The 25,579-nt window shown below is 40.6% G+C and overlaps 2 protein-coding genes across 4 annotated transcripts in view; both read left to right on the plus strand.

The window, feature by feature from the left end:
- The window catches only part of SGCA (sarcoglycan alpha), a 66,529-nt gene that overhangs the window by 33,402 nt on the left and 7,548 nt on the right, over nt 1-25,579 (plus strand). For all 3 annotated transcript variants that reach the window (XM_087945340.1, XM_026669683.2, XM_087945341.1), the window contains exon 8: nt 7,665-7,691. In XM_087945340.1, the coding sequence (XP_087801466.1) occupies nt 7,665-7,691 (27 nt within the window). The remainder of the gene's footprint in view (nt 1-7,664; nt 7,692-25,579) is intronic.
- Nucleotides 8,449-9,096, plus strand: LOC113413444 (uncharacterized). Its single transcript, XM_026669684.1, has one exon. The coding sequence runs from the start codon at nt 8,449-8,451 to the stop codon at nt 9,094-9,096; it is 648 nt and encodes a 215-aa protein (XP_026525469.1).

Below are 25,579 nucleotides of genomic sequence, written 5' to 3' on the forward strand. Positions count from 1 at the left end.
AATGCAAAATACAGAATGACTCAGAAGGCTGTTCCTTATTTCTGCATCTCTCTCTCTCTGTTTCTCGTTTTCACGTCAACTTCTTTCTTTTATAAGTATGTTGGGTTGTATTCAGTTATGTTTCAGGAAGAAGGTAGGTGTCTCCATCTGATACAATGCTGCAGCTACCAAGATATATAATCCAGCCTCATAATATTTCCCAAGAACTCAAACCAATTTAATTTAAAATCAGGTAGTACAGGTAGTACTTGACTTACAATAATTCATTTAGTAAACGTTCAAAGTTATAATGGCACTGAAAAAAGTGACTTATGAGTGGCTTTCTCACTTATGACCACATATTGCAGCATCCCATGGTCATGTGATCAAAATTCAGATGCTTGGCAATTATTTCATACTTATGACCATTGGTGTGTCCCAAGGTCATGTGATTATATTTTATTAAGCTTCTGACAAACAAAAACAATGGGGAAGCCAGATTCACTGAATGGTAATTCACTTATTAACAACTGCAGTAATTCACTTAACAACTTTGGCAAGGAAGATCATAAAATGAAATAAAATTCACTTAACAACTGTTTTCTTCAGCAACAGAAATTTTGTCATAAGTCAAGGACTACCTGTAAAATTAATTAGTAGGTATCAAATCCAACCCTTCATTCTAAGTAGGATTCACATTAAAACATTAAAAATAAATGTCTACCCAGCCTCTGCTAGGATTGAATTATGTGTAGAAATAAAAATACAGATAACTTTCAACTTATGACCACGATTGAGCCCAAAATTTCTGTTGCTAAGTGAGACAGTGATTAAGTGAATTTTGTCCCATTTTATCACTTTTCTTGCCACAGTTGTTAAGTGAATCACTTCAATTGTTAAGTATTAACACTGTTGTTTAGTGAATCTGGCTTCACCATTGACTTTGTATATCAGAAAGTTGTAAAAAGGTGTGATGATCCGGGGCGTGACACAAAAATAACACAGTCACAAAAGTAGAATAAATTTCCTTTAATGCCTCCAACGTGGGCCTCAATGTCCAATTATCCATGACTTGATATCAAACTCTTCCAAAAAACAGTCTATGAAGAAAGTAAATGCAGTCCGAACCAAAAGCAAACATAATTAGAAATTTTAAAAAACCCAACACAAACCACACTGGAGTCATTAACATGGCAGGCCAGGATGATAAATTGCAGACTTCCACAAGATAACACAGCAACCACAGTTGGGAAGACACCAAAACCCAGATAAACCTTGACCAAGATAAAGCACGCTTTGCTCCCAGCAAAGAGCTATTTAAAATGCCCCACTTATATCCTATCCTCCCAGCTGCAGCTAATGAAAGAGATCAGGGCCTTTTCCCCTCCTGTAAGACACATTGCTCCCTTCTCCGTTCCTCCCTGCACGCCCTAGGATGAAGAGGGGATGGCCCTGGGTCTTCCTCTGAATGCCCAGCCGGACCGTGCCTTTCGCCTGTTTCTTCCACAGCCACCGGAGCCACACTCCCACTCCCTGTCAGCTCCTCAATCTCCCCCTCAGAGTCAGACTCCAACAAGGGCATGACAAAAGGGACCACATGTCCCTAAGACACAGCAACCATTATACATATGAACCGGTTGCTAAGAGTTCAAATTTTGATCATGTGACCGTGAGAATGCTGCAATGGTCATGTGAAAAATGGTCATGTCACTTTTTTCAGTGCCATTGTAACTGAATGGTCACTGAAAGAGGAGTACCTGTAATTAAACTGGGATAGTTCTGCTCCTCTCCATAATAAAGAGCTTTGAAAGGATGCACATGGAGGAAGAGGGTATTTTCCTCAACTGAATTGATCCTGGTAATCAGTGGTGTAATCAAGGAAGGAGTTCTCCAACAATTTATCGACCATATCAATCCCCTTATTAATAACAGTAACATTTATATTGGAAAGATCCAGTGGGAAATTATCTTCCACTGAGGCTTAATTAATGCATAAAAAGTTAGAAGCACTGAAGTTCGTTGCAGAGAGAATTGAACCATCTTGAAACTAAAGAAATGTTAATATCTGCCCAGAAATATTCTCAAATAAATTTTCTCTTTTGAAATAACTTCTAATTCCTTACATGGACTGGAATTAAGTCTACGAGCATCTTTCAAAACATAACAAGGGTTGGAGCATTTTTCAAAACATAACAATAACTTAATAGGCTGCGGGCCTCTTATTGGGTATGGGAGTAAACTGAGAATATGGGGATTGGTGTGGAGGAGGACTTGGGCCTGCAAGTAATTTTGGATGCCTGGTGACTATCTGGGCATGTCCCTGCAGTTTTTTTTGTAAAATTTTTGAAGTTATTGATCCTCACCTTCTTCCTAAGTTTGTGAGAGAGTGACTGGCCCAGAGTCATCCAGCTGGCTTTGTGTTAAGCCTGAATTTGGCTAGTTAGTGCCAAGATGATGTAGCTTAATAAATTTGTTCTTTGAGAAATTAAAATGTCTCGATGTTCAGTTTATGATGGTTGCATTAATTGGAACCTGACATTTTGTGTCTAAGGTAGGACAAAAATTCACAGTCTCTGTTAGATCGGGTAGATCGGGTCCCACAGAGACGCGAGACCAAAAGTGAACATTCAGCTCTTTATTAGGTATACAGTTCTGTACAAGACCTGAGCTCCGCGGCAGCCCTTCATATAGGACTTGCTTGCGGCTCGCCGGCCAATGACAGGGCTTTGAATCTCCCGCGATCGGCTTGGCCAATCGTGGGTGATTCTTAATGCGCCAATCACGGCCGATCCGTTGTCCAATCAGGTTGCGGTCCGGGTGGACCAATAGGATTTCAGGGTTTGGAGTGTGCTAATATAGAACACCCCTCCCCTCTTGGTTTCGCCCGACGTAGCGTGGTCACGTAGTCGCGCAGGTAGGTGGGGCTCCGTACCTGTCTAGTTGACCTGCGTGGCTCAGTTGTTGTTTGGTCGTCGACCGGTTCTGATGGGCTCTTTGTCACTCCTGTATCCCTGGATGGAACCGCCTGGAAGGGTGAGCTGGGCTTATGCTGGTATCTCCCTCCCAGTCTACTCGGGTTGGTTGAGCTGCCGGTTCCTCCGTTCCTGCCTGGTCTTTCCGGGCTGGTTGAGCTGGCTCGGCTGCTCCTTCCAGGTGAAGCTTCGTCTGCTGTGGGTTCATCACTTACCGGTGAGTAAGACTGGTTTATTATGGTTTGGAGCTCGTTTATTCTGGTTGGGGGGTGTTCTGTTTGCGCTTTAGGGTTTTCTTCTTCTTGTTTATGGTTTGAGGTTTCCCCCCCCTTCTGGTTTCCTTGTTAGTCATTGTCGGCAGTGTTGTCGTGCTGTCAATGGCTATTCTTGACCTAAGCTGGTCGATATGCCGCTTCCAGCTCCGTCTGTCGCTTGTCTGTAGTTGGTAGGACCGGGGGCCTGTTATCTGGGTGATTTGTGGCGGTACCCAGAGTGGGTCCCCTGTAAAGTTTTTGGCGTAGACGGTGTCTCTTATGTTGAACATTCGGTGTTTGCTTGATGAGTCTGGGGGTTTCTTGGGTTATATGTGGGGTGTAGCCTGTCCAGTGGGGATCTTAGTTTTCTGCCCATGAGCAATTCTGCTGGGATTTTGTTTGTGGTGGTTTTGGGTGTAATGTGTTGTATTAAAAGCATTTTATTTATTTGCTCTTGTATGTCGCCGGTTTCGATCTTTTGTATGGTGTTTTTTGTGAATCTGACCATGCGTTCCGCCCTCCTGTTCGCCGCCGGATGAGCCGGCGCTGTTAACGCATTTCTCGAATGTTATTGCAGTAAATTGTGGGCCGTTGTCAGATACTAGCACATCTGGCAGCCCATGCGTGGTAAACAGTTTTAGTTTTTTTATGATGGCTTCCGTGGTTGTGGTTTTCATGGTGCTTACCTCCAGCCAGTTGGAGTAAGCATCGACGGTGATCAGGAACGTGTGTCCCTTGGTAGGCCCAGCGAAATCTATATGAATTCTGGACCAGGGGCCCCTGGGGGTTTCCCATTCCAGAGTCGGGGCGGTGAGGGGGTTCGGTCTGGTTTCCTGGCAGCTTTTGCATGCGGCTACCCAGGTCTCGATCTGTTTGTCCATCCCTGGCCACCAGGCGTAACTCCTGGCCAGGGCTTTCATTTTGACAATGCCCGGGTGCCCTTCATGCAACATAGACAATACCCTTCTTTGCAAAGTCTCTGGAATCACAACCGTGTCCCCCCAAAGTATGCAACCTTTTTGTGTGAAGAGTTCAGTTTGCCGGTTTCTGAAGGTTTTAAATTGTTTGTTTCCGTCGATTTCCGGCCACCCTTTCTCTACCCAGTCCAAGACTCGCACCAGCCGCTTGTCTTTATTAGTCTCTCTGGCAATGTCTGACATGGTCAGGGGTGGGTTGGGTAATGTCTCAATGTGCAGGGTTGTTGTTGTGGGTGCCGGGTCATCCTCCAAGTCTGGCAGGGGGGAGCGGCTCAACGCGTCTGCATGCGAGATGTTCTTGCTGGGCCGGTGTGTCAGCTGGTAGCTGTAGGCAGCAAGGAACTCGGACCACCTAGTCATCCTGGGTGATAGGATGTTCGGGGTGGCCTTGTTCCCTGCCAGGATCCCTAGTAACGGTTTGTGGTCAGTAACGATTGAAAAGGTCCTACTGTAGAGGTACTCGTGGAACCTTTTCACGCCGGAGATGACTGCTAGGGCCTCCTTGTCCAGCTGACTGTAATTTCTTTCCGGTCTGGAGAGTGTTCTTGAAGGCGATGGGTGCTTCTTTTCCGTCCGGCAGCGTGTGGCTGAGGATGGCCCCAACACCGAAGGGTGACCCAGCACATGTTACCGTCAACAGCAGGGTCTCGCTGTATTGGATAAAGACTGTGTCTGATGTTAATAGGTCCTTGGTTTGTTTGAACGCGTTCTCCTTCTGCTTCCCCAGGACCAGGTGGCTGTTTTATCCAACAGCCCATGCAAAGGTTCCGCCGCGGTTGCCTTTTGGGGTAGGAAAACATTATAAAAGTTAATGAGTCTGAGAAAAGCCTGCAGTTCCACCTTATTTCTTGGTCTAGGGGCTTCTTTGATGGCTCTGAGCTTTTTCTCGGTGGGGTGGATTCCGTGCTTGTCTAGGAGATACCCCAGGAATTCGACCCTCTCGGTGTACAGCTGACATTTTTCTTTTTTAACTTTAAGTCCCGAATCTTTGAATTTTTGTAGTACCTCCCTTAGGCGGGTCTCCAATTGTGTCTTGTTTGTAGCTGCCACCAAGACGTCATCAAAATAGGGCACCACCCCTTTGATCCCCTGGAGTAGTCTTTCCATGAGGCTCTGGAAGTCAGTTGCATCGGAATGCTCCTCAGTGGGTTACGATGGTTTGTGCCTCTGCAATAGTGGCATCGACAGGCAGCTGCTGGTAGGCTTGTGCCAGATCGAGCTTTGCAAAGACCCAGCCTCCCCCCAGTGAGTGCAGGGGGTGCTGTACTACTGGGACGGGGTAGGCACTAGGCTGCAGCGTGTGGTTGAGGGTGGCCTTATAGTCACCGCAAATTCTTATGGACCCATCTGGCTTGATGGGGGTGATTATGGGTGTCTCTCACCGGGCATGGTCAATCGGCTCTAAAAACCCCTGTGCGATGAGCTTATCTAGTTGCTCATCGATCTTGGGCTTGAGCGCGAATGGAACTCACTGCGGCTTAAGGGGGATTGGGGCGATGTTTGGGTCTAAATTGAAAGAGATTGGGGTCCCCCGGTACTTGCCTAGGGTGTCATCGAAGACCTCCTAGAAGTCCCTCACGAGCGTCACTTCCCAGTCCGCCTCATCGGTGTGGTGGATGCCCGTCACCTTGATGCCCAACGGTGTGAACCACTGTAGCCCCAGCAGGCTTGGGTGGTCTCTGTCCAAGATGGTGAGCGGCAGCACCTTGGTGTGTCCCTTAAAGGTTACCTTGAAATGTCCAGTCCCGACTACAGAGATACGGTTTCCCTGATAGTCCTTAAGAGTCAGCTTTTGGGTTTCCAGCTCGTGGCGGCGGATGGTAGGCACTAGGTGTTTGATTGTGCACCAGGAGACCATGGAGAGGTAGGATCCGGAATCCACCTCCATCTCATATGGTTGATCCTCGATGCCTACCTCCATGTGTACCTTCCGGGCGTTGATGGTCGAGGAATGGCCGATGACGACTGGCTGATGGGTCTCCTCTCTCCGTCGTGCCTCCCTGAGCCGCTTGCTTTGGCCGTCTCGGCTCCATCGGCTTTCGGTGTGGTGGTCTCTGGCCCTGGGGGGTGCCGTCTCGTCGCCGGGGGCTGCCATCTCGTCGTTGGGGGCTGTAGTTCCGCTTGTTCCGGCATACCTTGGCGATGTGCCCCCGCTTGTCGCAATGCCGGCAGATAGCATCGAAGAAATGGCATTCTGAGCGGGGGTGATGGCCTCTGCAGCTGGCACATTGGAACCCCGACTTACGTCCTCTCCGCTCCCGCCGGTCACGTTCCGCCTGGAGTTGGTGGATCTCCTCCTCCTCATCTTGTGTGTCAGATTGAGAGTCGATGTTGCCGTGGTGGGTGGTGGTGCTCACCCGGTGGCTGGTCTCTGTATGTCTCTCCAGTGCTGGGGGCGTCTCGATGGCGGCCGGTCGGTCTGCTGCGCTTGCCTGCTGCATCCGCGCCGCTGATTTCCTCATTGCTTCGGCTGCAGTTGCCTCGGTGATGGTGTCGGTGAGGGAGATGTTGCCCCTTGCCATCAGCCAACTCTGTAGGATGGGATCCTTGAGCCCGAGGACGACGCAGTCTCGCATGGGCCTCGTCCATGTCGGTGAACCCGCACATGCCTCTGAGGTCCCTCAGCTCAGCCACAAAGTTGCTGATGCTCTCACCCTCCTTCTGGTCACGCCGGTAAAAATCATGCCTTGTGATGAGTGTAGGCACGGCGGAGGCATAGTGGTTCCGCAGCAACGGTTCGAGGTCGTCCCAGTCCATTTCTTTTATGTCGTTGGGTTTGGCTAGGGCTTTTGCCATCTTGAACACTGCGGGCCCGCAGTGTGTCAGGAATACGGCCCTTTTTTTCTGTTCGTTGGCATCTTTTAGATTGCTGCTTTCCAGGAACATTAGGAATCGGTCAGTGTAGGATTCCCAATCCTCAGCAGCCTGGTTGAAGGGTGCGGGTGGTGCGGTGCTGCTGGCCATTTTATCGGTCGCTTTGTGCCGCGGTGCCACGTGCTTGGTTGGTCTCTTGTCTCACGATCCCACCTTCGTCGCCAGTGTTAGATCGGGTAGATCGGGTCCCACATAGACGCGAGACCAAAAGTGAACATTCAGCTCTTTATTAGGTATACAGTTCTGTACAAGACCTGCGCTCCGCGGCAGCCCTTCATACAGGACTTGCCTGCGGCTCGCCGGCCAATGACAGGGCTTTGAATCTCCCACGATCGGCTCGGCCAATCGCGGGTGATTCTTAGTGCACAATCACGGCCGATCCGTTGTCCAATCAGGTTGCGGTCTGTGTGGACCAATAGGATTTCAGGGTTTGGAGTGTGCTAATATAGAACAGTCTCCTAGTTCTTACCATGGAGCTTTAAACCACTATGCCACACTGTCTCTCATCAGGGGAGGCTTGTAGTTCTCAAAAATGTATTACTGAAAAATAAAATGATTTGCTTTTTTTCTAATTGGATATAATGCCTCTCTGTTTCTTTAAATTGTAGGCACAAGAGGGACTTGAGCACCTCAGAGTAAGTTGCTTTCTTTCTATCTTTTGTCTTTGCTTTTATTTATATTTGAATGTAAAAATGAATAAATATTTTGTTTTATGCTAATGTCACCATCTCCCCTGTTACCTCCAGTGTGTGTTTGCATTTCAAAATCTCCTTCCATTCTAGCTAAACTTTATGAATTTGTACCTTCTATTATATTTGCTTAATAGTGAGGTAACTTCATTTTTTCTAACGTTAAACCATTTGTGATAGGTACTTAGAGTCAGTCTAAATCATGGGTGTCAAACTCGTGACATCACTTTGTCATGTGACATATTGTAACTTTCCCCCCTTCACTAAACCAGGGGTGGGCGTGGCCAGTGTGTGACGCATCTGGCTTGTGGGCCGCAAGTTTGACACCCCTGGCTAAACCATTAACCAAGAGGCACACATATAAACACATAATACACAGAGAGGAAGGCATCACAAGAGTAGTTGTGATACCACAATCTATCTACCTGTTCCCATGGCAACTCTGCAATAGTTTCAAGCACTTGCTCCACTGCTCTCATAACTGTGGCAAAGGGGGATGGCCTTGCACAGGAATCCCATCCAACATCTTACTTTCTGTGGCAGTCAGTCAGTCTTGGGGATTCCTGGAAGAACCATCAGAGTAAACTAACGTGGCACTCAGGAGGGAACCTCTACTAATAGAAAGACAGGAAGTGAGCTAAGCCACCCTGAAACTTGGGGTCATGTTGAGGAAATAGCAGGCCAAGCTAAGTTTGAGAAGAAAATGGGTACCATAAGTGAAAAACAGATGACTTTTTCTTTGACTAATGCCATGTCTTCAGAAGAAAGCATTCCTGAACCAATATCAGCCAACATCTTTGCCCCAAAACTACTTTCAAATAATGATTTTGATGAACCTCAACCCTCTTCTTCAGGCCTGAACATGAAAACCCTATCTAGTTACAAGTCAAAAGATAGAGGTAAGCCTTCTTTTCCCTGGAAATTCATTCTGCCAAAGCGTGGTGTCTCCAAACTCATTTTCCAAGTGGTGGCTTCCACTGAGAAACGCAGTGGTGTCTCCCTGCAAGCCCTCAAAAAGAGTGTTGCAGCCACTGGCTACAGCCTGGAGAAGCGGAAGAACCATTTCAAGAGAGTCTTGAGGGCCTTGGTGGCCAAAGGATTGTTGAGGAAGTTGACTGGGCGTGGACTGACAGGCTCCTATGGGATTAGTAAAATAATGTTGAAAGTACTGAGAAGAAGAAAGAGGAAAAGCAGGAGGAGAAGGAAGAGGAGAAAGGCAATAGCTGTCCTTAAGAAAAAGAAACTTGGCAAGCAAAGGAAGAGGAAAAGAAGCAGGTCAAGGAAAAAGAAGACCAAGACTGAACAGTCTGATCCATCCAATTGTTGTAGTGAAAAGTCAGTGATGACATGAGGTTTCCATAGCTGAAGCTGTGTGTAAGGAAAAAGAAAATAAAGCGTCGTAATTCAAATGTCTATTGTGCCTATTATTTGAAAAGGAAAGAGTAATGAGAAATAAGGTAACATGGGAAAAACCTATGGGAACTCTGAATGTATTCTATCTTCTGTATATGTTACTTTTATATTATGAACATGTGCTGTTTATAATGTAGAAATGAAAGCTGTGTTTATCCTGTTGGATTGTAACCTTGGAGAAATGTTAAAAATGATTGTGTGTGTGTGTGTGTGTGTGTGCTATAATAAATTTCCTTTTCTCTATATATTGTATGGTAAATTATAGAAGGAAGCAAGGAAGGAAGGAAGGAAGTACAAGGATCTACTCTTAAAGAGCATTCAGAAGCTTCAACTGGTGTAGTGTGGTGGGCATGTACAGTCTTTGGGGCTCCAAGAGTGGTCCATGTTACAGCACTGCTTTGAGCGCTGCACTGACTGCTAGTTTGCTTGTGGATACACATCAAGGTTTTAGTTATTACCAATAAAGCCCTGCATAGCAGGGGTTCAGGTTATTTGAAGAACCACCTCAACCATATGGGACAGGCCTGCACCACCCATGCCAGCAGAGAGGAATGCTGTGGGTCCTTTCAGTCAAGGAATGCTGGCTACCAGGGCCCAGGATAAATGCCTTCTCTGCTGTTGCTCTGGCCCTTTGGAACATTTTGCTCCCTGAGGTGAGTTTTGCTCCCAACCTTTCAAACAGCCTGAAGACCTGCCAGTTGGCTTGGGGCTCTAATGGAGGAATATCACATTGGAAGTACTTGTTTGAGTAATAGCAGTTCCCACCCAACCCAACCCCTATAGATTCTCTTCCCTTTCTCCCCATCTTTGTTATAACCTGTATTTTATTGAAATTGCAATATTTTATATACTCATATATTTATGGTTTCATTTTAATGATGTATGCCACCTTGTGGCAAGATAGGTAGCAAACAAATTTAATAAACCCATAATAAACACTATATTAGAGATATCTGACATGATTAGGCCTAGAGACCTGGTCCACAAGATATTCTACCCTTTTCAGAGAGAAATCTTTATGCTTTTTGTCAGGGAAGACTTGGCCTACTTTGTTAGGTGCAGGTTGACTGATCAGAAAGTAAGTGCTCACAGGATTGTCTTTTGGTGCTGTGAGACAGTCCTTCATTTAAGCATATAAAAATATGTGCTTTGACCACATATGTTTTGAAATATATAACAACTGTGCAGATAAATTGTCTATGTATTGGTTATAATATTCCAATCTGAATAGGAATTTCCATCTGTTTTGGAAAGTCTGACGTGGCAGAGCTGACATAAATGATCTACAAAATAGATCAAGTTTTGTTTCCCAAAGAGTGAATGTTATTATTTCTCCTTTGGAAGAAGCATTGTGTCGAAATTGGAAAAGTACAGAAATAATTTTAATGCAATATTTTAAGACAAGGATAGGGGTTTTCTTTGTGATGGTGGGACTAGCTGGCACATTTGTAAAGTTGAAGGCATGTTGTGGGGAGATTCATATGAAATGATTGCTAGGGGGGAATTAAATTGCTATTTGAAAATAGTTGCATTATGGGTATAACCATTCACAATATTGTCATTTACTTAAAGGCATACCAGCAAGGTTGTTCCTAATGTATTTCCCAAGATGGATCCCATTGACTCAAGTTAGTGTTATGTTTTGTGGAAGATATATCAAAATACTTCCAAAAGAAGTATTTGAGTATTGGCAATTATCTTGTATTTTTATGTACATTCCATAACTATATATATATCCCACAACCTCCCTCCCATAACTATGATCTGCTTTATTTTTCAAAGAAATGATATAGACATTGTTGAATTTCAAATACAGTGATTGCTTTATTAGTCAAAAAGCTTCAGATGTCATGGTGAAAGATAGCTTGGGCTTCTTCGCTTACACCTGGACCTGGCTTGGGGCAGCCTGAGCAGAAGATGCCTTGCCTCTTTTACAGGTTTTCTTGACATCTGCCTTCGCTTGCTTCTTGCCAGCTTCTCGGCCATTCTTAGACATGGCAGATCTTTTTTTATTCTTGGTTGAATGTTTGGTCTTCGGACCTTTTCCTTTGCTTTTTGGTGGATTCTTCTTTCCAATGTCAGGATTGATCTTGAATGAGCCGGTTGCTCCAGTGCCTCTTACTTGCCAGATTTGCCCTTTTCCGACCATATTCTTAAGAGCCCTCAAGAAATAGTGCTTCTTTTTTACCATGTCATAGCCCTTGTTTGTCACGATTTTCTTAAGAGCTTGCATGGAAATACCAGACTTCTTCTGGGAACTGGCAATAGCATTATAGATCAATACGGAAATACTAGAATCTAGTGGCTTGGGTACATCAGCTCTTGGTGGATTTAACTGTCTTCCAGATCTTAAGGAAAGCAGGTTGGCATTATTTTCACCATTGTTCAGCAAAGGATTTTGTGCATCAGCAGCCTCAGAACAACCCGGAATATCCTGGGAATCTGGACCTTCATCAGCATCATCAGTATCTGGTGACTCAGCCGCATCTTCAGTTATATCTAGAGTAGGGGCCTCAGGAAATTCGTTTGGCTCCATCATATTTTTGGGATTTTCTGCCACTTCTCTCTTTCTGTCAGATCAGGGGAATATTTTTAGCAGTTTACAGCTCTCGTGCCCTATTTGAGAGAGAGAGAAAAAATTCAATTCCTTGCTACTGGCCTCTATTGTCCACATATGCCTATCACTTCCTGGGTATGCATTTGCAAATTTCCTAGATCTGAGGATTCTGTTTTCCCTTCCACAACTTCCCTTTTTCATTCACTCACCCAGTTCTTGCCTTGATACTTGAGATTCTAGAATGCTTTTTCTTGTGTTTTTCTTTTAAGTTTTATAAGCACATCTACTGTGTGTATGTATGTATATATATATATATATATAAAATGGTTGTCTTAGAGGATCTCAAACTGATGGTGCTCAATTGCAAGACAAAGCCTATCCATTTCTCACAAGCACTTTTTGAATGTTTAACTCTAGCTGGTTGTCAAGACAACATAGGTAGGTTCTCTATGATGTCGAGTTTCTGCACTATGATATCATGAGTGCAGATACATCCTTGAATCCTCCTTAATTTTTAAGTATTTTTCCTTGTGGGATTTAAAAAAAATATTAAGTAAATAAGTGAGAGCAATCCCCAGACAATATTACTACAGTGTTCAATAATTAAAACAGAAAAAAGGTGTATTTTGAAATAGGATCAGGGTAGATTTTGGAAAATGGGTCAGATACCTTTCCTCACACTGCCTGCTACCCCTTCTTGCCAACTAGTGTCCCTGTGAAGAGCCAAAAACAATTTGAAGATAGTTGGAGAAGTCCCATCTGCCCTATATTCTTTCAAAAGCAAAAGAAGACACCTCAATTTGGGGGCTAAATTAAAGGCTTCCATCCTGGAGAGAAAATGACATGACCCCTAAAATAATCAGGGTGACCTTTTTTTTCTTTTGAAAGAAGAAAGTAAAAAGGAGGACAGTTCCAGAACTGCTGACCCATTTGTTTCAGAGAGTTGCATTGCTAGAGTGGTCCCTGCAGCTTTGCAGTAATGGACTGTTGCATAATTTGGTTTGTTAAGAGTAATGAAAGACCAATCTTGATGAACTTGGTTAGCTTAATGTTGGCTTGGATTTTTGTGCCTTAATGTATTGTGCAAACTAAGCCTGTTTTATTAGACTATGGTTCAGTGTATCATGTTATTAAAGAAAATGGGTTAATTTGATAACTAAGGTTTGCTCTGGAAACAAACTGAGGGGTGCAGCAAATTGAGTTATTAGAGTAGGTGTAGATAGCCTTCTCTAGCTTTGCTATACTCTTTATTCCAATTGAAATTCAGGGGGAGATTTCCCTACACCTCCACACAGCTCATTTTTGTGCTTTTAGACAAAATAGTACAAAAACGAGCAGGGATGGAAGCGTAGGGAAATCTTCATTTGTGTTTTAGTTTCATTTGCTTTAGCCTCTTGTTTTTTATATATTATTATTAATTGTGACTTTCAAGACAGGAGGAAATCCTCATATTATAGGCTTTGGAAGGACTAGTGAAATTAAAATACCTATTGAATAATTTCTCTTAAAAAAAAGTTCTGTTCCCAAGACAGGACTAGAACTCATGGTGAGGAGAGCATGGCTTGCATGAAGACAAGGCCAGTTTTATGTCAAAGAAGCAATTAAAGACTATTTTACTAAGAAGAAGGCAAAGGGAACTGCCCTAACTTTGACTTTAGAAGATAACACTACCACATCAAATATTAAACTGCAAGAGAACCTGCTTGTTGAATTAAGTTGCTTGCAAGATTATTTTGGGAAAGGACTACCAAAGGAAAGAAGTGACTAAGAAATAGCCCAAACAGCATTCAATAGTATAAAAGGAAGCTATGGAAGCAATAAGACAAGGTTGGAAAACAACACGAAATTCTACCCTTCCTACCACCCATAATTCTCACCAAGTTGTAAGTACATCCTTGCTTAAGAACAAGTTTCTTACCTCAGGAAAGGAAGACTCTGCTTCTTCTCTGAAAAGGGTGGAGGATCCCGTGGATCAGCTTCCTCTTTATAACTCCTTGTGGCACCACCTTCCATCAATTACAAGCAGGTGAGATGGGGAGGGAACGCTAAGGAAAAGGTATCCAATCAGCACCCTGAACAGATTATTCTAGCCACTAGGATTGCTACACTTGTAGTTGTTATTACTTCATCCAATAATATTCAATCCAAACCTGATAAACGTATGTAGGTTCCAATGATAGCTAATGATATCTTATGTAGGTTCTGATGATATCATTTTTATTAACAAACTCTATAACAACCAATAATGTAGGGTCTGTTAATAAAAATCAACCCAAGTTGATTTTTAACAAACCCTACATTATAAAGTGTTTCAAAAGAACCAGGCTCTGTTGCCTATTCCTTTCAATAACTTGCTTGCTAGGGATCTTTCACAACAGAGCTTCTAAACTGTTGTCCCAAACATATAGATGTGGATCCATATCATATTTTTTACCTAGTTCTTTGGGGTTTAAAAGATTTTGACTTCTCTTTAATAAACCAGGTGATTTATAGAAAATGTTCAGGTAGGGAGAAACCCCTTGTCAAAAATAGAGTGTTTTCCTTTCCAGAATTTTTAGATATCTCAATTCACCCCTATTCAACTACATTCTCCACATTTGATTATGGATACAGCTTCCTGCCAAGAGCAGAGGAATATTATCACAAAAACCACTATTCCAGTGTAGAGACAATGCAAATACTCCTGCCTCTCTCATGGTGACTCATAATACTCAACTAATAGATCCCCAGAACAGATTTTAAACCAACAAACCTCAACATTGACATTCTTTTTTGCCTTGGCTGGATTTAAGTGAGAACAGATCAGATATGAAATAATTCCCTACCCTAACCACTTAAGGCAACTCCAAGAGAGGAAAACTATTCTGGGGGATTTATATCTACATTGTGACCCACTCTCTGGAGTAATATACTCTCCAAAGGCAGAATTTCTTGTGCATCCAATACAAACCTAGATAAGGATTTTGATACACAAACTAAGTTGCTGGATAATGATGAATCATCATCTCACCTATTTGGAGGGAAATTGCTAGCTCCCTCCTTAGATCATGGCTTGGATTCTACTTTAATAAAAGAAAAAACTGTTTATGGCTTAGTCCCTCCTAATCAAGCTTGTATAAACCCTTTATCATTTGTCAGGATTGAACAAAGCTACTAGTCATGAAAATATGAGGAAGGGATCACTTAACATTCAGAAGCTGCTTGTACATGATTCAGAAGACAGAAAAATTTGAATCTCAAGGGCTGCAACTACAAGGAGGGGTGCAGGTTACTGTACTCCAAACAGAATATATCATACCAGAAAGGTGGTTATCAGAGCTAGAATCTTCCTCCTATGGCTTATACACAGGCTTGCTTTCAGAGCCATATAGAGGACTGACATGAGAACCAACAAAACAAAGTCACCCTGATTAGTTGGAATATGACTGACTGGTTGTCCAATGCAGCAATACTATCTTCATAAGCTTTATAATTACATCTGAATTACATCTTGCTGCAAGAAACCTGGTTCCAACAGCCCTAACATTACATGGATATACAGCGTACTCTCTAAATGTGTAGCAGGGGAAGGTGAAGAGGAACTTAAAAGGAACTCTGAGTATATTGTTAACCACCAGCATGAATACAGTAACTCAAGAACTTATGCCATTTGAATACTATGCCATGTCAGTAGAGATTCAATAATAGTCAAGGTACGTTTTCCACCTTTAAGAAGAAAATATGCAGTCAGCAGCTTATGGAGTGTTACTTGAACAATATATTTAATGCATGGCTATGGCATGTATATTGATAGGGGGAGATTTTTGTTTGTTTGTTTGGGTTTTCACACACAAAAAAAACATAATACAAGTAAAACATATTTTCTGAAAATAGCATGGTCTCGGGTTACACTTCTTTATACAGACACAAACTCAATTTCATGCTCATTTTTGTGTTCTATTCCATATCTTATTACTATTTTGCATTTACTATATAGTTTTTCCCCTCTTTTAATTTTCTCAATGATATTTTGATTATCTCATCTTAATTCAAATCATTATATTTATACTTTTGTCTATCCTGTTTCAATTTCATATTATCTTTTCTCATTAAACAAATTTTCTCCTGTAGTTACTAATTGGAGTATACTCTTCTGCATTTCCCTCTTCTGTTGCTTTCTGGTTTTATACTTATTTTTCAATCTATTCTTTTTTGGGGTTGTTTTTCCCAGTCTTAAACTTTCCGTTCTCTTTCCCCGCTTTCCTTTTTTGCCCCACCTAAGATTACTTGTTCATTAAAGATGGCTTCTTCTTTGTCCTAATCTTCTTGTTCTGCAGGCATTTCTTGTTGTTTCTCATAGTTCCAAATCTCCATTTCTAAGAACTGAAATACGAAGCCAAAAGAACATTCCCCTTTTTGTGCATCTTCTTTGTACTTTTTAAGTTCCATTTTCAGTTCTTCTAAGAGTGGAGCCATTTTAGACACTTTTAAACAACCACCCGATTGATTTTAGTCATTCAAATGCAGTAACCAAGAATCTAGAAATCACCAAGTAATCAAAATACTCCCGAGCTGTTTCTTCTTATTTCTTTTTTCACTTTCTCTTCCTAGGGTTTTACTATTTTGTTGCCATGTTTCAGTTAAGATGTATCTTTTAGAAGTCTTGTTGAGATTTTACTGTAAGTTCTTTTTAATTCCAGGCAGTCTCCTCCCTTCCAGATCCTGCCCTTTTATTCTTTTTCTCTCCTTTCCTGTTTTCAAAACCTTTTAAATATCCAGAAATCTTTATTATCCCTTTGACTTTTTATTTTCAGCATTAAATGCCTATTAATGTCAAAGTGGATTTTTTTCCAATTTCTTGCTTAAGTCTCTTAGCTATCAGTATAAGAAAAGGAAAAGGAGGAAAAAAAACCAAATCCTTTCCCTTTTCTCTCTCTTTCGCTGCTTAAAAATCTTCTTAGGGAACAGTGTTATTATTTTTTATCTAGTTTAAATTCCAGGGTACCTTATTTGTTGCTTTTGCTGTTTGACCCGGTCAACCAAAACTTTCTCTTCTTATCTTCCTCCTGCACATTCTTTTCCAGTCAAGTTCTTCTTTGTGGTGGCCATTTCTGACCACTGCTACAACCGCCTTCAGGAAAGGTAGTAATGGCCAGCTGAGGAGGAGAGATACAGCTCTCCTCAACCCTGCAGGCAGTCTCCCCCTTCTTCACCACCTCTACGGGGTGGCTTAGTCCTGAAACCAGCCAGTTTGGGGCGCTCCAGTGGCGAACACGGATTGAAATCGTGCAGAGTCGTGGTTTTGGTCTGTCACTGAAGACGCTCAAACTGGAAGACACCCGATAGGGGGAGATTTTGATCCTAGTCTTGGACATGATGATGAAACTGTATATATGCACAATATAGTCCTCATCAACTTAGTTTAGAATTTGACTTTCCTCCTATGTGTTTGGAAATTAAAGGATCAGAAAGCAAATTTTGCAGGCTTATGCCTAGCCCAAAGAACTAGACAATGGAGAGAAGAACCTGTGCATTGACTACTGTGCTGACTGTATCAAAAGTAAGTCACACAACCCGCAACTCAGCTTTAACCTTCAACCACAACCCTACCTCAACCAATCCACCATCACCCAAGACTAGGTACGCACGCCCCTAACTACCTCAATTCCAATTACTGCTGGCCTTAAATGCAAGCTACTCAATGCAAGAAGCCTTGTGAATAAAATACCTGAATTTCTCTTCTTACCAAATATGGCTAAATTTGACATCATATTTGTCTGTGAAACATGGCTCAATGCATCTCTCCCTGACTCCATTACCACAGTAAGAGACTATGTTTACCGATCAGATTGTGAAATTCGTAGAGGAGGTGGTGTTGCTATCTTCTATAAAAAGTCCTTACATCTAAAAAACATCCAAGTTACCCAGGAGCTTGCTATTTCTGAGACCATTGTCTGTGAACTGTCCTTAAATATCACATTTTGGTTCTTACTATGTTACAGAGCCCTTGATTATGACATTGAACATGCAAACAAGCTAAATACACTACCAACATGGGCAGCATCCTGCCCACACGCTTTTATCTTTCTTGGTGACTTCAATCTACCTCATATTAACTGGACCCTTAACGAATGTACAACTGAACCCACACATGCAACCTTCTACAATGCAGTAACAAATCTGGGACTAGAACAACTAGTAACCAACAACAGTAGACTTAACAACTGCCTCAATCTCATCTCCTGCAATAGTTTGAATTCAATTTACAGAATGCAAATTAAAGAACCCTTTTCCAACAGTGACCACAACATGATTGACTTTTGTCTCAACATATGTCCACACAAAAATCATCACAACGACGGAATCCCCAATTATAACTTCATCCCTTGATTGGCAATTTCTACTCTCTGGATGCAATACTGTAGAAGACCATTACAACATATTTTTACTTGAAGTCAAAAGAGTCATCAAACTATATGTACCCAAAACCAGAAAAAACAAATTACCCAAAACAATAAGGAAGCTTCAATCCAAAAAGAAATCACTTTGGCAGAAAAACAAATCTGATCATGTTGCCAACTTCAAAATCCGATACAAAAATTTATGCCACCAGATAAAAACTGAATGCACCAATTATCACATTAAACAAGAAGAAAACCTTTTACGTACCAATTCCACCCGCGCTTTCTACAATTTTGTAAACAACAAACTAAAAGACTCAAGGTCCATCCCACCCCTGAAAGGACCTAATGGTAAAGACTGCAACAACGACACCATTAAAGCCAACATCTTTAACGCATTCTTTGGCTCAGTATTTGTAAACAGCAATGGATCATGCCCAGTATTTCCTAGCCGAACCACAGAAAACTACAATGATCTAATACATATTGATTTTACAGAAGACAATGTTGAAAAAGAACTATGCAATCTAAAACCATCCCTATTATTGGACCGGATGGAATATGTGCCTACTTCTTAAAAAAGCTATTCACTGCCATAGCCAAATCTCTAAGCATAATTTTGAAAAATCTTTCAGGACCAGCTCCTTGCCTAACCTATGGTCACAAACAACGGTCATCCCCATCTTCAAAAAGATAGACCCCAGCCTAGCTGAAAATTACAGACCAATCTCCCTATGCTACGTCACCTGTAAAGTCATGGAATCAATTATTAATCAATCTATTATCCTCCACTTAGAGACAAACAACCTACTCTCCAATAAACAATTTGGTTTCAGAAAAAAACTATCCTGTAATCTGCAACTCTAACACTGAAAAAACATATGGACTACACAACTCGATCAGGGCAAAACAATAGATGCAATCTACATAGACTTCTCTAAAGCCTTTGATTCAGTGGTACATGACAAACTACTCCTAAAATTAAAATCTTATGGTATCTCTGGACACCTGCATAAATGGATAGAAGTATTCCTGTCAAACAGACAACAAATGGTCAAAATTGGGCGTGTCCTATCAAATTCTGTACCTGTCAATAGTGGTGTCCCCCAAGGCAGTGTTTTAGGACCAACTCTTTTCATACTCTATATAAATGACCTCTGTGATCATATTAAGAGCAAATGCGTTCTCCTCGCTGATGATATAAAGCTGTTCAATACCACAGACAATACTGCTACCCTTCAAAAAGACCTTGATTATGTATCAGAATGGTCAAATAAATGGCAACTTCAAATCTCAACTAATAAATGGTCTGTCTTACATATTAGCAAAAAAAATCAGAAAATAAAATACAAGCTGAATAGTCAAGACCTTGTTGATGATCCAAGCTCTGTTAAGGACCTTGGAGTACTCATCTCTAATGATCTAAGTGCTAACTACATAGCCAAAAAGGCATTAAGAGTTGTTAACCTAATCCTATGTAGCTTTTTCTCTGGTAATATCACACTACTAACTAGAGCATACAAAACATTTGCTAGACCAATACTCGAATACAGCTCATCAGTCTGGAACCCACATTATGTATCTGACATTAGCACAGTTGGGAAAGTCCAGAAATATTTCACAAGAAGAGTTCTTCACTCCTCTACTCATTGTAGAATACCTTATGCCACCAGACTTGAAATTCTAGACCTAGAAAACCTTGAATTATGCCATCTTCAGTCTGATCTAAGTATGGTATATAAAATCATACATTGCAATGTCCTACCTGTCAATGAATACTTCAGCTTCAACCATAACAACACAAGAGCACACAATAGATACAAACTCAAGGTTAACTGCACCAAACTTGATTTCAGGAAATACGACTTCAACAACAGAGTGGTCAATGTCTGGAATACTCTACCTGACTCTGTGGTTTCTTCCCCAAACCCCAAAAACTTTAACCTTAAACTGTGTACTATTGACCTCACCCCTTCCCTACGAGGTCTGTAGGGGGTGTGCATAAGCGCACCAACGTGCCTACCATCCCTGTCCTATTGTTTCTTTTATTTTTCTTATATGTACCCATTTCATGTATTCATAACTATGTATATACTTATACCTATTATCTTGTAAGCAATTGACAAATGAAATAAATAAATAAATAAATAAATTATCCAAAGTAGGTGATATTATCAGTGCTAATAAGGATTGAGTAGGGTTTGCTCTCAGTTGATATTCTAGTAATTTGTCTTGTCAGTGTTGGTTAGGATAGTCGTGGACAGGAGTGTCAAACTCGCATAGTCATGGTGGTGTCATGTAATGTATTGGGACTTTTTCCTCCTTCCCTAAACCAAGCATGGGCGTGGCCAGCTTGTGATGCATCCGGCCCATGGGCCAGGAATTTAACAGCCCTGGTCTTGGAGATACTTTGGTTAGGCAATTTACTGTCAGCTTGCTATGCAGTTCCTTGATTAGGGTATTTTTACTTCTTGATTGTGGTCTAATGTTAATCTTGGAGTTAATCTATGCTCATCTGGGTGTTGATTGCTAATGGGGAGATATCTTGTTCTTTTTATTCCCTTTTTGGCTTGTTGGTTGTTCTTTTTTATAATATATAGATATTGTTTATGTCTATGTGTGTATTGAGGCTAATTTGTGAGACTGCCAGCCTTCTAGAAATTTCCTAGTGTTTTTGGACTTGGCTTGGTCTAGGATGGTCACAATTTCCCAGTTGAAACTATGGTTAAGCCTGTCCATATATTGTGAAGTTAGAGTTTTATCATGTCTTCTGACTGCTGGATGGCGTTCATAGATACGTTCTGCCAATCTTCTGCTTATTTGCCATAGAAGGTGGTTGTTGCAGTCATTGCACTCTATGTTGTAGATGAGTCCTGTTTTTCCTTCTGAGATTGCTGAGTCTTTTGGTTTATTCAGAATATTTTGAAGGGCTTTAGCTGGCTTGTGTCCTACACTGATTCCATGTGATTATAAACCAAAAAAATTATAACACTGCCAATCAAGAGCAGGAACTAGGTATGTCTAGTTTAATGAGAAGGACTAGGAGTGACATGATAGCAGTGTTCCACAAAGGGGGTGCCACAAAGAAGAGTCAACTCATTTACATCAAGCAATGGGTGGAAACTAATCAAGGAGAGAAGCAACCTACAACTAAGGAGAAATTTCCTGACAGTTAGAACAATTAATCAGTAGAACAACTTGCCTCCAGAAGTTGTCAATGCTCCAACTCTGAAAGTTTTTAAGAAGAGATTGTGTGAAGTGGTGTAGGGTTTCCTGCCAAAGCAGGGGGTTGGACTAGAAGACCTCCAAGATACCTTCCAACTCTGTTATTCTATTCTAACATTTCAGAAGCCACTGAGGCAGAAACATGAGAGGGTAGAGCTGACATCGCGATGATACGGCATGCGATCTTAAAGGTCTGAGATCTCTGCCGATATCTTTGCTCCTAGACAGTCCAAACGGATCTAAACTGTCCCGAAGAGATGGTGAATGTAAAGAGTGCATCCTGTCGATCCCAGGGATACCGCGAAGTCCCTGGTAGATCCAGGAAAAGCTCTTTTTGCCAGCGGCAAAGAGGCAGCCATTAAAGCTGCTGAAACGGCTCCGAAACGGAAGAGAACGGAAAGAGAAAGTGTGCCGGCTTGGTGAGAACTTTTTCTTTACTTTAAGATTTAAAAGGACACCCTAAAGAAAAGAAAGAATCTGTAAAATCTCAGACAGAAGTGATTAAGTGGTGATTTTAAACGGGAAGTCAAATTAATTTTTTCTTTCTTTTTGCTGGACTCTTCATATATGATTGTTTTACTTTGAACTGGACTGGTCTTTTTTGTTCTACCTTATTTTTTCTTTTTTTGTCTCTTCTCCTTTTTGTCTTTATAATATTTTAGGCTAGAGATTCCCTTTTAGCTTTTTTTTTTCTAAACCCTTTTTCCTTTTTAATTAATTTTTATAATAATTTGGAAAAGGAGGGGGAAAGTGAAAACAGAGGAAACTTTGTAACACTGCCAAATAGAGGCTTAGAAATATTGTTTCTCTTTTTTTCTCTCTCAACCAGACAAAGCTGAGAAAGAATTCTGACTTCTTTTCAAGGATTTTGAGCCTGTCTGATAAGATAGAGGGAAGAGCATGGGAGAGTATTATTGCAGGTGCTCTTCTGGGTTTCTATCAGTGTCTGGAGTCTGGTGTTGAAGTTTACAGAAAAAAGACGATAAGACTCTAGAGAAGAGAGCTATAAAACTCAACAAAAGCCTCAGATAACTAAATAGGGGCAGTGTGTTCTTTTTCTCTTTCTTAAGCTGGGCTATTCCTTACTTTAACAAACCTCCTTATCAGCTTATTATTTGTAATAGTCATTTGGATCTTTTGGAACTTACTTTTGTCTTTCTTTTTGCTTTTGGAGCCTAATTTTTACTTTTGCATTTTATTTTAAAGGAAAAGTCAGTATTAATGTTCTCCTTCTTTTTTTTAAAGGGAGTAGTCTTCTTTTCTCTCTCTCTCTCCCTCTCCTGCATTTTTTATTTACTTTCCATATTGGTTTTTCTTTTGTGGCTTCCTTCTTTTTTGTATATTTTTTATTACCTGAGACTTTTTAATTGGATTAAGGTGTTGAAGAACCTGAATAACTTCTTTTTCTTCTTCTTTAGTTTTTTACTTTTTATTTTTCTGCCTCCTACAAGATTTAACATTTCCCCTTTTTCTATTTATGTTTTTTTCTTCCTTTTTTGAGTTTTTACTGCTATTTAACTAATCGATTGGATTAAGGTATACAAGAACCTGAAGAATTTTTTTGTTTTATCTTGCTTCTTTTTTTCCACAATTTTTACTTGGAATTACAATTGGTTATTTCACGAGTGGATTAAGGTCTAGAAGAACCCGAAGATTTTGAATCATCTGAAATGAGCAGGAAACTAACAGCGGCTAGTTCTTCAATTCCTACTTCTTCCTCTTCACCATCTGGAGGACAACGCTCAATACAGATGATGTTACAACAAGAAAAAGAACAGGAAAAGGTGACACTGCAGATGATAATGCAAGGAATTCAAAGCATACAAGCAAGAACAGAGAATATTGAAAAGAGAATAGAAAAAACTGATGAAAAGGTGGAGAATATTCAACAAATGATGATGAAGTATGATGGGAGATTCCAAAAAATTGAAGAAGATAAACAAAGAGATAAGAAGATTGGAGATATTGATTGCAGATTAACTGTGGTTGAACAAGATAAAAGTGGGATGTTGAGATGGGAGATGGATAGATCAGAATTTTATCTCAGATTCCAAAACATAGAGGAAGAAAAGGGACAAAACTTAGCTGAGATAATGATAGAAATCTTGGCTAAAGCTCTGGAAATAACTAAAGAGAAGATGATGGATGGAATAGATGAGGCTTTTTGAATCTTCACAAGATATGCAATGAGAAATAGCTTACCAAGAGAAGTTCACATCAGATTTACAAAGAAAGCCATTAAAACACAAATATTGTAGGTGGCAAGAGAGAAAACATTGAAATATAAAGATAAGGAGATTGTGGTCCTGAAACAAGTACCCAGAAGAGTGAGAGAGATGAGAAGAGAATACCGATTCCTGACTAAAATTCTACTTTAAAAAGAGGTGAATTATAGATGGTTGATTCCAGAAGGTTTAATGTTCACATTGCAAGAACAGAGACACAGAATTGACTCAATTGAGAAAGCTGGCTTATTTTATACAGAATACTTTGGAGGGAAAGAGGAGGAGACAGAAAAAGAAATGTCACTAATTGAATTCCAAGAGGACTGCCAAATAGCGACTGAAAAAGAAGAAGGTGCAGTAGGCGGAAAGGTGGAAGTTAAAGAACAACATGAACCAAGATCTACAAGAGCTGCCAAACCTACCTATAAAGTATAATCATGGAAGATAAAAAACTGATTACAATTAACATAAACGGACTTAACTCAGCTGTTAAAAGAAGGAAAACTTTCCATAAATTACAGAAATTAAAATTTGATATAATCTGCCTACAAGAAGTACATATTAAAAAGCAACAGGAACAACTGTTGATACAGTCAAAGTTAGGGAAAATATTTACTTCTTTGACACAATGCAAGAAAAGAGGAGTGGTGTTATACATTAAAGATATTATCCCAGCGAAATTGATCCATATGGATGACGATGGAAGATTATTAATGGTGGAAATAATGGACAATAATATGAAAACACTCCTGATCGCAATCTATGCCCCGAATGACAATCAAGAAGAATTTTATAGAAAATTACATATGAAAATAATTGAACTGGACTATGCTAATATCATTATGATGGGAGACTTTAATGGAATTGTAGACAATAAATTGGACTATACAACACAGAAAACAACAAAGCAGAACAGAAAGACTCTCCCTAAATCCTTTTTTAAAATGACAGATGAAATAAATTTAAAAGATGCATGGAGAGAAAGAAATGCTAAGACTAAACAATACACCTTCTATTCAAACAGACATTTATCATGGTCCAGAATAGATATGATATGGATGTCAACAGAATTGTTAGCTAATATCCAAGAAATAAATATTGAAACAAGTACTTGGGCAGATCATAATCCAATGACAATTAAATGGAAAGGACAAAGAAGATCTAGATGGACATTAAATAATACTATACTAAAAGAAAAAGACTTCATACAGAGGATGGAGAAAGAACTGCCTTTTTTCTTTAAAGAAAATAAAAAAGAAGACACATCAGTGCAGAATGTATGGGATATAATGAAGGCATATGCCAAAGGCTTGATAATAGACTATACGAGGAAAAGAAATACCACGGAAAGACTAGCCTCTAAGACATTAGAGGATGAATATAAAGGACTTGAAAAAGAGTTACAGAAAATGCCACAGAAAAAAGGACTAAGTTAAAAATGGATATAATTAAACATAAAATGGGATTAATGGAAAAAGAAGAATTAGCACAGAAAATCAGAGGTACGAAACAGAACTATTTTGAAGATGCAAATAAACCAGGTAGATGATTAGCATATAAACTGAGAAAGGAGAAAGAATCAAGGAAAATATTGCAATTAATAGATGATCAAGGCCAAGTTTGCTATGAAAGTAAAGAGAAGGAAATTATACGAGACTATTATGGGAAACTATACACACAAGAGAATATGGACAATGAAAGAGTTAAACAGTACTTACAGAATGCTAATCTACTTCAGATACCTAAAGAGACTGAAATAATGTTAGAAAGCAATATAACGATGATGGAGTTAACTGAAGCACTTAAGAAGCAAAACAATGGAAAGGCACCAGGCCCAGATGGACTTCCGGCGGAATTTTACAAAACACTACAAGAATCGTTGAATCTTCCATTGCTAGAAGTTATGAATGAAGTTATGTTAAAGAAGAAGATACCTAAATCATGGTCAGAAGCTTATATTACACTTGTCCCAAAAGAGGAGGGCGACCCATTACAAATCAAGAACTATAGACCTATTTCTCTACTAAATGCAGA

The sequence above is a fragment of the Notechis scutatus genome, chromosome Z, assembly GCF_049901735.1.
Source record: "Notechis scutatus isolate UNSWTSFEM ecotype Mainland chromosome Z, rNotScu1.2, whole genome shotgun sequence".
In the NCBI taxonomy this organism is placed as follows: domain Eukaryota; kingdom Metazoa; phylum Chordata; class Lepidosauria; order Squamata; family Elapidae; genus Notechis; species Notechis scutatus.